We start from the raw sequence: 14089 nt of genomic DNA, 5'->3' as shown, positions 1-14089 counted from the left end.
TGAGCAGCTCAAGGGAACCCCTTATAAAGGGAGGTGTTACAATGGGGATGGCTTAACTGGGGACCAATAGAAATCTCTAAGGGAGGGATGTGGACGAGGATAGACATTTCCTTGGGCCAATAGCCCCAAGGGGAGGAGGGGAAAGGGATCACATGCCCCAATGGGGCATCGAGGTTTAGGGGATTTCCAAAGGGGGAGGGGTCTAGAGGGGTAGGGTCTCGGGGGATTGATGGGGACCATATAAGGGTAAATTGGGAGGTTTCACATGATGGACACTGGACCTTGGGGAACAACAGGAGGGGTTTGGGTGATTGATAGGGAAAGAGCCAGAACAAGGGGAGGAGAACAACCATGTAGGGAGCACCGGGGGAGCGGCTTGGCTCTGGGGGAAACCAACTGGGAATAGGAGTGGGGAAGGTAGGGATGACCCATTGGGGTACAGAAAACTTATATAAAAATACACTAAAGGTATTGCATCACCACAAACTGGATGTGTGATATGGGACTCACTAAAGCCCAGTACAGGGGTAAAAAGTTTGGTGTTATCACATGCTATTCCTCATTTTCTCTCTCAAGAACCAGATGAGTGTGTCTGACCTGCGACTGCTTGGTGTGCAGGGTGTGAAAAAGAGGATCTGCAGCCCCTCTCTACCTGGGGATGAGCAGTATCCCCAGGACCTCCTCTTGGTGAGAAGTATATTATTTCCACATTGCCCAAGAGATTTCTGGTGCTCTGTGTTCCTGACCAGGAGTTACAGCTCGGTGTGGCTGATGGATGGAGAGCACTTGTGCTGTTCCAGGGGTTGTTTTTCCTTGGCACATCGTTGGGATGACACAGATCCAATCTGTGTTCGAATTTCTCTGACAGAGGCACCGAGCAGAGCTCAGGCCCATCTCTGCCAGCTCCCTGCAGAAGGGCCTCCCTCAGTGCTCCCTGGCTGTCCCATCCTCTCTGAGCCTGTTCCCTCTCCTTGCAGGCTGCAAGCACGTGAAGGGCATCCTCCTGTACGGGCCCCCGGGCTGTGGGAAGACTCTGATGGCCCGGCAGATCGGGAAGATGCTCAATGCCAGGGAGCCAAAGGTGGTCAATGGGCCCGAAATCCTCAACAAATACGTGGGAGAGTCCGAGGCCAACATCCGGAAGCTGTTTGCTGATGCAGAGGAGGAGCAGAGGAGGGTAAGGACACACAGGAACGGGAGGGGTGGTGGGAATGTGCCTGGGAGAGTCTGGAAAGGGTCTGGAATCTGAAAATTACTGCTCGCATTAAAGGCAGAGTCACTGCTTGGCTTTGGGTTATGGTTATTCCTGGTGAGCTGTGGAATATTGGTGTTGTACAGGCTCACACAATCTCAGTTGTGAAAACAGTCTTGGAAGCTGGAAAGGCAGCTGGGCTCCAGCCAGCTCTGCAGACAGGGACAGTGTGCTGGAATTCCATGCAGTTACTTGGGAGTAATACAGCAGTGCCCACCCTGCTTGCTTTGGGTCATGTGCTGTCACCTGCTCCAAAAGTCCTTAAAAGTCAGACTGTACAAATTTTGCTCTGTTTTTAGTTTCTTTTTTGTTTTTGGTGGGAGAGACATAATTGATCTGTTTGGAGTTTTCTTACTAAATGAAGCTGGCACATAACATAGTACAAATTCCAAGTAAGCTTTCAGGATTGCACATGTTTGGGTTGCAGACATAGTGGTGTGTTATAGCACTCTAAGTGTTATAATCAATACATGGTTAATTTTTCTCAGTAGAAAACTAATGGATGAGAATAATGTCTCGGAACTAGAGATCTTTGAAAGTGGAAGTGGAGATAAAGGTTCTGGTTTTTTATCCATTGCTTTAGCTGGCTATCAAAACCTCAGTCTTGAGTTTCAAGGTATAAGTACTTATTTCATGTGTGCTGTGGTAATTCTTCTCTGCTGTGGATCACTTGATCTTGACAGATTTTCTGGTAAAGAAAACCACATCAGGCTAAATACAGGGAAGTCTTTTAAGAAGTCATTAGCAAATGATCCCTTAATTTTATTCAGGTCACAAGATGCAGATTTTGGTGGTGGCTTGAAATAATTTCATTTCTTCAGCAGAAGGTTTATTAGTCAGTCAATCAGCTTTGTGGGGTAACACAGCCCCACGTGAGCAATCTCCTGCTCCCTGGTGGTTGCAGTACCTCTGGGAGCTGCTTTCCCTTGGCAATAACACACCTGTTAAAATACACTCGATACTGGCTGCAGGGGCTGGGCCTGATGACAGCTGGGAGATTAAAAAGGTCTCCGAAAGGTTGGCATTGTGCTGCCTGTGTCTGGGGCAGATTGCCAGGGCCAGCACATTCACCCAGTGATAACGTGGTCTGCACTGGCCACAAAAGATGGTTTAGAGGTGGAATTTGAAGGGAAAAAGCTTCATAATACAGTCACAAAAAGTATCCTGTTCTCTTACCAGCTGCAACTGCCACAGCCCTGAGTGAACCTGGAAATGGCAGTTCTGGGGCTGACTGGCAGGGAGAGGCTGAGCTCCTAAAAAATATTAACAACAAAGCTGCTCTGGCAAGCTGTGTATTTTCTAACTTCAGTGCAGCCTGGGGTGTTCCCACCCTGGAGCATCCCTCCCTCCACAGAGAAGCCTTGTTCCCTGTCCCTGGAGAGCTTTCCCAGGTACCAAGTGCTGGGACCCTTTGAGCTGCGTGTTCCAGCTCTGGGCTTTGCTTTGCTTGCTCAGCCTCGTGCTCTTCCCCGGAACCTGTGTAGCTGCAAAGTCCTGAGTTTGGGCAGAGCCCCCCAAAGCCCCTGGTTTGGAGGGGGGCAGGATGTTCCCCTGGAAAGGGGTGAGATCCACACACACACACACACGTGTGATCCTGAGCACACAGGGAGTATCAGCGGTGTGTCTGTGTGGCTGAGCTTGGTCACTGTTGATTCTGGACTGCTCTCAGCAGTCAGACTGGTGACATTCCTGACACGTCCTCTCTCCCACAGCTCGGAGCCAACAGTGGGGTGCACATCATCATTTTTGATGAGATTGATGCCATCTGCAAGCAGAGGGGCAGCATGGCCGGCAGCACCGGCGTGCACGACACCGTGGTGAACCAGCTGCTCTCCAAAATCGATGGCGTGGAGCAGCTCAACAACATCCTGGTCATCGGTAAGTGGGGCTGCCTTGCTCTGTCCTGGGGGCTGGGTGAACTCTGCTGGTGTTTTCCTCACTGCAGGTCAGCTGAGGAACCATTCCATAGGGAATGGCTGCTGTTGGAGCAGCATCAGCAGCAGGTTTAAAGGGACATGCTGCTGTGGTTGGCAGATACTTCTGCTTTCAGCAATTTCCTTTTTGAGTTTTTGATAAGGAGCGTTTCATAGTTAGAGAAAACCTGCAAGGACTGATAGAATTGAGGTATGAGCCTGTGGGGGAGTGGGGCTGCTCCAGCCGTGCTGTGTTGTCCTGCTGCAGGAGCCCTGCAGGTGCAGCACCAGACAGGTAGATACAGCCACAGGCACAGGTTTGATCCCTGTTGCCCTGACTCTCCCTCAGGGCATGGCTTTCCCAACATTCCAGAAGATGAGTATCTTCTGTCTGTTTTCTTGGGACTCTGAGTAGCTCCCTGGCTCTGTGGGCTGTATCAGGGGCTGGAAGCCCACTCAGGAAGCTCAGATAACACTTGTTTTGTTTCAACTTTGACTTTAGGAATGACCAACAGACCTGACCTGATTGATGAGGCCCTGCTGAGGCCAGGGAGGCTGGAGGTGAAGATGGAGATTGGTAAGCACGCTGCAGATCCCAGTTCCTCAGCTCCATGAACCTACAGCAGCAAAGCAAATGCAGATCATAAGTGTATAAATGTGAGCACCCCCCAGGATGGCTCAGGTGCTGAACTTCATGCAGCTCCCTCCAGAATATAAATTAAATCAGACCAATAAAATACCACCTTGGACTTTCCTACTCTACTAAGCCTGATCTCAGTTTCTGCCCAGCAGAGTGGGCAGGGATGGGCAGGCTGGAGCCTGAATCTCTTGTGTGAAGGAAAGGAGGCAAATAATGGTACCAGGTCATTCCTGGGTGCAAATTGCAGGGAGGGCAGGCAAGAGCAGTGGGTGAGCTAAAAGTGGGCCAAGAGCTTGGTTTGCCATTTCATCTGGCAATGGAGAAGCAGCTGTCTGCCAGCAACTAGAAAGGGACCTTTGTAACTGTGCACATCTGCCTCACCCCAATGCAGGGTAAATTAGAGAATATCTGAGCATGTAGGCTTTATTAAGAAATTAAGCCCAGATCATCTCAGATTCGTGAGAACAAATCACTGACTTTGCATTTGAGATCAGAATTTGGTCAGTGAAGATCATGGTGGAGCCTAAAGGGTGGCTGGCCTGGGGGCTCAGTGCTGAGGTAACAATTCACTGAAGAAAGTTGGAATAGAGAACAGCCTGGGACTGGTGAAAAGCTCAGTGATCCTGGAATAAATTATCAGGTGACAGAGGGTGGATTCTCCTGGGAGCTGTGCATGTTTTAAAATGTCTTTTCACATCCCCTCAGCACAAACAGGAGTCAGTGCAAATATCAGATCCTTGGAGTAGAGGCTGGGGTGGCAGGCTGGAAGGAGCTGAGCACAGTGGGGCTCTGCCAGGATGATGTGCCAGACTGACAGGTTACACTTTGTTTTAAGACAAGAATTTCCTGTATCAGCCATTGTGTGTTTCAGAAGGGACTTGCTAAGGTGCAGGCTGGGAAATGATCACCTCAGTCAGTCAAAGAAAAGACATCTATGGGAATGATATGGGCCATGTGAAGAGGGAAAGCTCTGGATTTTGGGAGAGTAAAATTTCAGTTGATTCAGTAATTAGTGGATGTGACCCCCAGGGATAAAGGAGCAGAATGGACTTTACCAGGGCCTGTAGTTACAGGACAAGGAGCAGAGACTTTTAATGGACACAGGACAGGGTCAGATGGGATATAAGGAAGAAATCTGTTATGGAAAGGGTTGGTGGTGAGGCCCTGGCACAGGGTGCCCAGAGCAGCTGTGGCTGCCCCTGGATCCCTGGCAGTGTCCAAGGCCAGGCTGGATGGGGCTTGGAGCACTTTGGGATAGTGGAAGGTGTCCCTGCCCATGGCAGGGAGTGGAACTGGATGGGCTTTAAGGTCCCTTCCAACCGAAATCATTCCATGACAATTGCAAGGTGGGAGCTGGACTGAGGGATGCCAGGGGACTGCCCAGGTTGTCATTGTGTAATGAGAATTCCTGCGGATGGAAGTCTGAGAGCAACTGACTTGGAAGAACCCTGAGGAAAGAAACTCAGCCTTGTGCTTTTCTCTCTGGTTTGGTGGTGACACTGCTCAGTTTAATGTTAATGAGTTGATGTAACTGAATGTTCTCAGTGAAAAGCATCATCAAATACCCTCACTGTAAGTGCAAAGTGCTCCTGGTGAGAAGGGGCAGGAAGGGACGCTGAGGGGAGGCACAGGGGATTTGCAGGGCTGTGCTGAGGGGGTTGGGTGTGCTCTGTTCCCCATCCCAGGCCTGCCGGATGAGAAGGGCCGGTTCCAGATCCTGCACATCCACACGGTGAGGATGAGGGAGCACCAGCTGCTCGCTGAGGACGTGGACATTGCAGAGCTGGCAGTGGAGACCAAAAACTTCAGTGGTGCTGAGCTGGAAGGTTTGGTTCGAGCTGCTCAGTCCACTGCCATGAACAGACACATTAAGGTCAGTCCTGTTGTCTCCTACTGGGGTAAAAAAGGGAAAATAATAAAGTTTGGAATCTTGAATGTTTACTTCCAAATGGAAAGTGGCCTATCAGTGTAACTTAGATGAAATTCATGTGGGCATCACCTTTTCCCTGTGCTTTTCCTTTGTTCTGAATTCCCTCTTCCCTTTCCTGCCCTCCAAGTGCCTCTTGCACAGCTTGGTGGGCTGGAAGGAGATGATTTGTGAGGGTGTTTTGATAAAAACTGAAAGTCTTGAGCACAGTTTGTGCATTGGAGCCAGGAGACAAGGTGGGAATCAGAACAGGCAGTTATAGGGAGGCTCTGCTGGAGCCTGTGCAGCTCAGTGTGTTCATAAATGATCTGTAAGGAGGGGAGGTTGCAATCTCAGAGCTGGTTTGGGGGCATAAAGACAAAGGTCACCAGTGGAGATCTGCAGGGGGCATTTGAAATGATGCGAGTGCACAAGATGCCAGTGAATTTTAGGTGTCCACTGGGAGAGAGAATTCAAACAGGTAGAGACAGGATGGGGCAATCTGACCATCACCTGGGATCAAGTTCTTGGAGTTGGAGTGGTCTGGAAATCCCAGCTCAGTCCTTGTCAGTGAAAACAGCAAAATAACAAGGTTAGAATTTACCAGGAGAGGTAAACAGCAAAAGTGGAGCTGTGATTCCATCATGGATAAAATCCTTGGTGTACTTGGATCGTGCTAGAACCAGGGTATGGAATGGCAGCAGCGGGGTCAGAGGTACACAGGAGGGTTTTCTTTGAAACAATGATTAAACTGGGATTCCTCAGCCTGAAGAAAGCATGGTGAAGGGTTATGAAAAGTGTGAGTGTGCTGGGATCAGGGAATGGGGGTGGCTGTTCACTATTTCCTAATGGAAGAACCCAGAACGGCAGAGGAGATGTGCTTGGTGTGGAGAAGTGTTTCAGCCATGGAAGGAATCCTTGCCTCCAAATCTTGGCAGGGTTCAGAGGGGTTTGTACAAAGCCTTCCATTGCAAATAAGTGCTTACGTGGTGATCACCCCATGTCCACTGCTTCAGGCAACATTCCCAGCTCCCTCTGTTCTCCAGGAACATTTCCTTGCCTTCCCAGCCCCGCTGGCTGGGGGGATCAGTGTGTCTTCAGGAGGGAGTTCAGGGCCCCGACATGTCAGGGGGTGTGAAGGCAGATGCAAAGCTCAGTATTCAGTGGTGTTGAAATACGAGATGATGAGGTGGTGAGGAAGGAGCCTGAGGCACAGCCCCTGCTCCCCTGGCCAGGACTGGGGGCAGCTCCTGCAGGGAAAAGTCCTGGACATCAATCCCATAGCACAGGGACTGTAAAAATCTGCTCAGCCTCGAATGTGAGGAGAGCAAATCACACTTCCATTTAAGTGAGAAATCATTTGCTGCTTAGACATTTGTATCTCCTGGGAGTGCTCTTTCTAAAGGAAAAATTACTCTTTCTGCTAATTAGTCTTGTATAACCATAACACTTGACAAGTTATTGTTTCATATAGCAAAAAACCACAAACATCATCACTTCCTCATTTTCTTGTGCTCTGTCTAAAAAAATAATCAGCACCTCTGGAAGTATTTTCATCCCTTTGCAGGCAAAACATTTTCCTTAAATAATTAATTTTGCTTGTAGTTGCTGTTTTCCCAGTGCTTGAGTTTTGGGCGAATTTGGGGAGCGTTGGCGTTTTGATCTATTCCCTGTTGTGCCAGGAAGTCACGTGGGAAAAGGGGAGACGGCAACGTGCAAATGTGAAAGAGCAGTCCCCTCCTCTGGGGTGGTTTGTGATCCACAGCTCAGTGATGTATGGATGTGCTTTCCACATGGGAAGTGGCCACACATTGTTTTGCTTTTCAGACACTTTGATTTTGGGTAATATTCTTTATTCTGCAGTTGTTTTCAGCCAAAATATGCAGTAAAGTACTTTATTCTTTCTTCCAAGTACTGAAAATTTAAAATATACATCATAGGCCTGACCTAGTTTTCAGAAGCACCTGTGAGAAGCAAGAGCACGAATGGAAAATGAAGGGGCATTGTCTTCTGAGTTGTTTAAACTCTTGTGATTATCTCTCAAGCTGTGTGTGTGAAAAATTAAAACATGAACTCATTAAAGGCTGGGGAGGTAAGAGCCCCCTGGTTTTGAGTGTAAACACAACTTCAGGAGTAAATGAAGTGTTTCAGGTACCTTCACCTGCCTCTGCGGGTAGAAAACTGATCACCTGTACTAAAGATCCCCTCAGTTGTGTATTTGGCATCTGTGTTTCTGCTTGGTGGGTGTTTTTGGGAGAAGGAACTCTCATTTCAGCCATGCTCTGGCTATAGGTGTGTGCTTGGCACAGGAGGACTGGCCAGGCTGGGTTCCTGTGGTTGCTGTTTAGGGGCTGCATTTGCTGCTCTTCAAGACAAGCACCATGTCATTGTTTTTATTATTTTTCCTTCCCATGCTCAGGTGCACTCTGTTCTTGCAGGTCATCCTGTGGGAGGGGAAGGGCTGAGACACATCTTTGAGGGTTAAAAGTAGTTGATTTGTCTTAGTTCCCAGCTCCAAAGGGTACCTATATAATCCCAGTAAGTTCTAGAAATTTAAACTGGGTCGAGATCAGTCCCACACTGGCACCGGTCTGAACCTCGCTGACACTTGGTTTGCAGCACAGCAGCAGCAGCAGGGATGGGCCAGAGCTTCAGTCCTGTTCTGAGCTGGGGTGGCTTTTCTGAAATGGGGGTCACAGACATCCTCTGCACTTCAGCATCCCCCAGGGGGGTGGGACAGCTGTCCTGAATGGCTCTGTGGGGCTGGGATGTGGCCGTGGCTCTTGGAGGTGGGGATGGCTCCAGTGGTACCCAGCAAATGCCCTGGCAGGAGCATTTTTCTCCCTGACACAGACCAGCCACAGGCCTGGGGCTGTGGAGGGAAGGTGGGGAGGAGCTGTGTGGGACTGCTGGACCTCAGTGTCTTTTATTGCCTTTCTAGGCCAGCAACAAAGTGGAGGTGGACATGGAGAAGGCAGAGAGCCTGCGTGTGACCAGAGGAGACTTCTTTGCATCCTTGGAGAACGATATCAAACCGGTAAGTGGGCACTGTGGGACTCCAGGAACAGCCACCCAGTGCAGCCCACGATGGGGACGAGCAGCTTCCTGCTGGGATCACACACCAGTGGTGCCCCATGGGCTGACATGTCCTGTGCTGTGAAAGTGGGGAGCTCTGAGCTCTCTGTGTGCCTGTGGCTACCTGGAGAGTCACAAAGAGAATAGAACAGGTAAAGAACAGCTGGAGGTTTCTTCCCCTTGTCACGTCTCTCCCTTGTAGGCCACTTCAGTGCCTGGGTGACAGCTTTACCATGGGCTGTAGGAGGAGGTTTAAGCCTCATTTTTGAGAATTGTCTCCACTCCACAGTGTGGAGTCAGAACCCACTGGCAACTTGCACTGACTAGAACTGGTTATGAGGGCGTATGAAAAGATGTTTCTGAACGTGCCTGGTCTCCACCTGTGTTCAGCTGTCTGAGCTGGAATGCTGTGAGTCACCAGGGGGTGTGACTGTCTCACTCCAGCATCTTCCAGAGCATGGCTCCTGGTCATTTCTGTTTAATTGTTTCATGGTTTTTCTGATGGGATGAAAAATCTTTTGGTAAAAGAAGTTTTCCTTCTTTTCTACAGGCATTTGGAACCAACCAGGAAGACTATGCCAGCTACATCATGAATGGGATCATTAAGTGGGGAGACCCAGTAACGAGGGTGTTGGATGATGGGGAGCTGCTGGTCCAGCAGACCAAGAACAGTGACCGCACTCCCCTGGTCAGCGTCCTGCTGGAAGGTACAGCTCAGGGAAAACATGTGGGAAATCCCCTTCTGGAGACTGCTCCTGTCAGCTGCCCACCTGCTCACCTCTGACATCCTGCACCTGTAGGAAATACGTGGGGGGAGAGCTGGAATTGGGCTCTTTCAGTTTGCTTGGGTGAAATTGCTTTGGATATTAAAACTGCCTCCTCAGCCAGAGGGAATCCTGTGCTTAGAACAAGGGAGAAGGGAATGTACCCAGTTAATAACCAAAATGTACCCAGTTCATAACCTGAATTTGGCTGGTTTACAGTGGAGATGGCTCTAGCTGAGTCAGTTGTCTAATTTCTCCTTGAAGTCACCGGGGAGCTCATCAGTGCAACTAGCTGAGTTCAAACAGCCACATTCAGGTGTCTCTGTCAGGGAAAGATGGGTTTCCCTCTATCCAGACTGCTACTGACTGAGGAGAGTTTCCAGATATTGGAAACTGGTTCCAGTATCTGCATTACAGGTATTGGAGTGGAATTTGTTATATTGGAGTGGAATTTGTTATTTATCTCTTCCCTTTATTTTTTCCCAGAGTTAAAGATGGGTTACCACTATTGCTTGTGGTCTGTAGCTTTGGATTTAACCCTGAATAATTCTGTATTAGTGCCCAGCAATTCCTTCTGTCCCTCCAGACTGATTCATGTTGGGTGCATGGATTCAGGTGTGTCTTTGGTCTCCGAATTATCCTGGTGTGAATTCAGGCCAAAACAAATTGTCTTTGCCAGTGTTTCCCTGGTGTTCCTGCTGCTGACTTGTTTGCCAGGGTACCAGCAGAGATCATTCTGAGATGGGACATAAGCTCAAGAAATTGATCCAAAACACAAACTCACACATTTTGGTTCTGTGGCTGCTCCTACAGAGTATGTAAGGTCCTCTTTTGTGTCATGGCAAATCATTCTGCATGTGCTCAAGTAGTTCCATCAATTGCCTTCATGTGGAGGAGGAGTTAGTGTGTTCCTTCTGCAGGCTCATTTCACACTGCAGATACCTCTGGATGGAATTCTAAACATACCTCACTATCCACACGGAGCATTGTCAGAGCTGTTTTCTCCCTTGTTTATTCCTTGTTTGTCCTTTGCTCCAGGTCCCCCCCACAGTGGGAAGACTGCTTTAGCAGCAAAAATAGCTGAAGAATCCAACTTCCCCTTTATCAAGATCTGTTCTCCTGATAAGATGATTGGGTTTTCTGAAACAGCCAAGTGCCAGGCCATGAAGAAGGTACGTGTGTGTCCTCCCCTTTGCCTGGTGACAGCCCAGTTCTGAGTTCTCCTGTGGAGGGAAAGGTGAATTACCCTTGGGATGGTGTTTTCTGCTCTCTCTAGGTCGGGAATTCCTGCATATATTCGTTTATAAAGTTGGGTGTATCACAGCATTGTAGAATGGTTTGGGTTGGAAGGGACCTTAAAGCCCATCCAGTGCCACCCCTGCCATGGGCAGGGACACCTCCCATTTTCCCAGGAAGCTCCAAGCCCCGTCCAGCCCAGCTGCTCTGGGCACCCTGTGCCAGGGCCTCCCCACCCTCACAGGGAGGAATTCCTTCTAATATCCCATCTAACCCTGCCCCTTGTCAGTTTGAAGCCATTCCCTCCTGTCCTGTCGCTCCAGACTCTTGTCACAGTGTTTTTGTGGCACTGGCACTGAGGGACTCGGGGGAGGTTTCAAGGCTCCATCCCGGTTGGGTCTGGTGTGTGATCCTGGCAGACAGTGGGGCAGAGCAGAGCTGGGATGAGCAGGGCTGGAGCTCTGCCTGTGGAGGTGGAGGCAGGAAGGGCTTAGGGCTGCCCTTGGGGAGAACAGATCCTGCCTGAGTGGGACTAGGACCAGTTCTGAGGTGGGGTGTTTGGCTAAACAAGAGCTTTAACAGCATGGGGAGCCGAGGAATGTGGAGGAGTTGAACATTGTCATTTCCTGAAGCAGCCCAGCTCTTACTCTTCAGGGTGAATGGTACTGAATGGGGCATGGGAGTGGATGTTACTCTGATCAGCTTGGTGCAGGGTTGTAGAGTTTCTAAGGGAGAGAAGGTGCTTAGGAGAAGCAATGCGCTCGTGACTGGGGGTCCAGTTTGTGGCTTGGATTCCAAAAGGAGCCTTTTGGATTCACTGGAATCAGGGTTTGCTGGAGGCAGGGCCACCACTGCTCACACCCAGAGCTGTGCAGGATGCTCTGTGCTGCTCCAGGAATGGTGACTGGAGCTGAGATCCAGACCTGAGTCAGTCCCTTCTCCCTGCAGGGTGCTGTTCTGGACAGTATCCAGTATCCAGCCTGAGGAGAAAAGCTCACAGCTGTGTTACGGTTGTGGAGGTTCTCTCTGTGTGTGTGTCACATTCTCAGTGTTGCCCCAGCTCCAAAAACAGAGGAATGGTGCTGGTTTGTCCTTGGCTTACAGTGAACCTCAGGGCAGCTGTTTGTTGCTAAGGGTGGGGGGGTAAATGAACCAATAAACTGAGTTTGTGGAGATGGCGGTGTTTTATTGCCTGCAGGGAGCCTGATCTCTCAGTACCTGCCCGTTTCATTCTCAGTTTATTCCTCTCAGTGCTGCTGTGTTCAGCTGAACCCACATCAGCAGGCCCAGCTGTGGCTGTTGTAGTCCTGTGGCTGAGGTTTAACACTGAGATATTTTGCTGTTTTTCAGATCTTTGATGATGCCTACAAGTCCCAGCTCAGCTGTGTTGTCGTGGACGACATTGAGCGACTTCTAGGTGAGTCAGGAAGAGGGAGAGCTGTGCTGGCTGCTGCAGAAATATTGATGTATTTGCAATGCTGAAACATTGCAAACTGGAAATTATCTGGACCCATTTACTTCAGGAGCATTGAGCTGGTTTGGATACAGTGAAGTGGCTTAAGTGTGCATCTGCTCCATGGGTGTTAAAATGCTTTTTTCCTTTCAGATTATGTCCCAATTGGACCTCGGTTCTCCAATCTGGTCTTGCAAGCCCTTCTGGTGCTGCTGAAGAAAGCCCCCCCTCAGGTAAGGCAGGGATGCCCTGTTCCTGCAGGAATTGGGACAGTGGGAGCTTTGTGTCTGGCTGAGAGCTGCCAGGGGTATCGATGCTTTTGTCTGAGTCAGCCACGTTAATCCCAGCCTGCTGCTCTTCATTCACTTGGACATTTCTGGGTAACCACAAGGGATTCAACTTGAAATATCTAATTACTGGGGCCTGAATCTTCTGCATTTAGTCCTAAAAATACTGGCTAAGGAAACCAGTTTAACCTTCACCATGTAAAGCTGAATTGTGCCAGCTGCCTGCCCTCTGAGGAGCTGTTCAGGCCAGATCCACCCCTGGCTCAGCCACGTGCTCCCTCCCTATTTATAAATCAATTTCTGTGTAATCTGTGATTGTGGCTGTCAGGGGTTTAATTTGTTCTTGACTTGAAATGATCAGGTGTTAATTACAGTGACTGAGGGAAACTTAAGATCTTGCCTCTCGTGCTGATCCTGTCTGTTTGCACTTTGTGGCTCGATGAGATTTAAGAACATCACAAGTGCTGAGAGTTCTGCAGCTCGTGCTGAGTGAGACAGGCAGGCAGGGACTCCTTTCTTGTTTGGCATTTTCCTGTCGTTCACTGCGTTTCTGCTCCGTGTGTGAGAGTATCTGCATGAATAAATAACATCAGAACAGGAACACCTTGAAAGTTGGTGTCAGCAAAAAGCAGAGAAGCACAGTCTGGGCGGAGTCAGTTTTTTGTCATGTTTAATATCCTGGCCCAGGAGCGTGTGCGTGAGTGTTGTTTTCATTAGAGAGTTTGGTGAAAAGACCTTTCAAATCCAGGACTTTGAACTAAATTGTAATGCTACAGGCCCTGAGTTCCCCATGTGACTGTCAGCCTGGAGAACAAAGATTTTCCCAGTGAGCTTTCTAGGCCACGTGAAGTCTGTAACACAACAGCATCCAAGTTTTATCACATGCTTGGAACACAACAGCTCCTGTGTGGAGCAGCCCAGCCATTCCTGGTCACATCATCTCCTGTAATCACTGACCTATTGCAGGCTGCTCCACAGTGCCAGGACATGGTTGTTCCCATAAATCAGTAGGGAAAATAGAACTTGATTTGGTTCGGCTTTCAAAGGAACTTAAAGTGTTAAATTGTCCATTTGCCCATTGCATCCTGAATGTGGGCTGCTGCTGGGCTGCCCTTTGGGTGGCACCTGGGGCTCCCAAGAGCAGGACACGGGCTGGAGCTCACAGATATTTGCCAAGTTTGTGCTTGTTGCAGAGATTTGTACTCAGCAGGGTTTGAAATGCCCTGGGGGCTGGGAGACTCTGGCTTGACAGCCAATATTATGGTGACTTAAGCCATAAATTGTTGGAGGGTAGAGAGTGAGTTTGCTGAGGAAATGTCACTGGTTGATTGATCATGTGGGGGTTTTTTCTTTTTTTTTCTAAGTGTCCACTGTTGGCTGTGTGGGAATCAGGACGTGGGGTGAGCTGGGCCCTTTGGGCTGCCCTGCTGTGGCAGTTCTGGGGACAGGGTTCTTCCTGGTGTGTTTGTAGTGAGTTCCCTGGGATAGCCATGGCGTGTGGGGATCTTTTGCATTTAAAAAACCAAAGCTGTGTGTAAGAAGTAGAGTTGTGCAGGAAAAGGC

The 14089-nt window shown here is 49.3% G+C and overlaps 1 protein-coding gene across 3 annotated transcripts in view; it reads left to right on the top strand.

The window, feature by feature from the left end:
• Positions 1–14089, top strand: part of NSF (N-ethylmaleimide sensitive factor, vesicle fusing ATPase) — a 75600-nt gene that overhangs the window by 44918 nt on the left and 16593 nt on the right. For all 3 annotated transcript variants that reach the window (XM_032134404.1, XM_032134402.1, XM_032134403.1), the window contains exons 9-17: positions 978–1177; positions 2965–3130; positions 3668–3742; positions 5491–5678; positions 8653–8748; positions 9337–9493; positions 10589–10722; positions 12137–12203; positions 12393–12472. In XM_032134404.1, the coding sequence (XP_031990295.1) occupies positions 978–1177; positions 2965–3130; positions 3668–3742; positions 5491–5678; positions 8653–8748; positions 9337–9493; positions 10589–10722; positions 12137–12203; positions 12393–12472 (1163 nt within the window). The remainder of the gene's footprint in view (positions 1–977; positions 1178–2964; positions 3131–3667; positions 3743–5490; positions 5679–8652; positions 8749–9336; positions 9494–10588; positions 10723–12136; positions 12204–12392; positions 12473–14089) is intronic.

Source organism: Corvus moneduloides, chromosome 26, assembly GCF_009650955.1.
Source record: "Corvus moneduloides isolate bCorMon1 chromosome 26, bCorMon1.pri, whole genome shotgun sequence".
NCBI lineage: Eukaryota > Metazoa > Chordata > Aves > Passeriformes > Corvidae > Corvus > Corvus moneduloides.
This window is presented reverse-complemented; position numbering and strand designations above follow the sequence as displayed.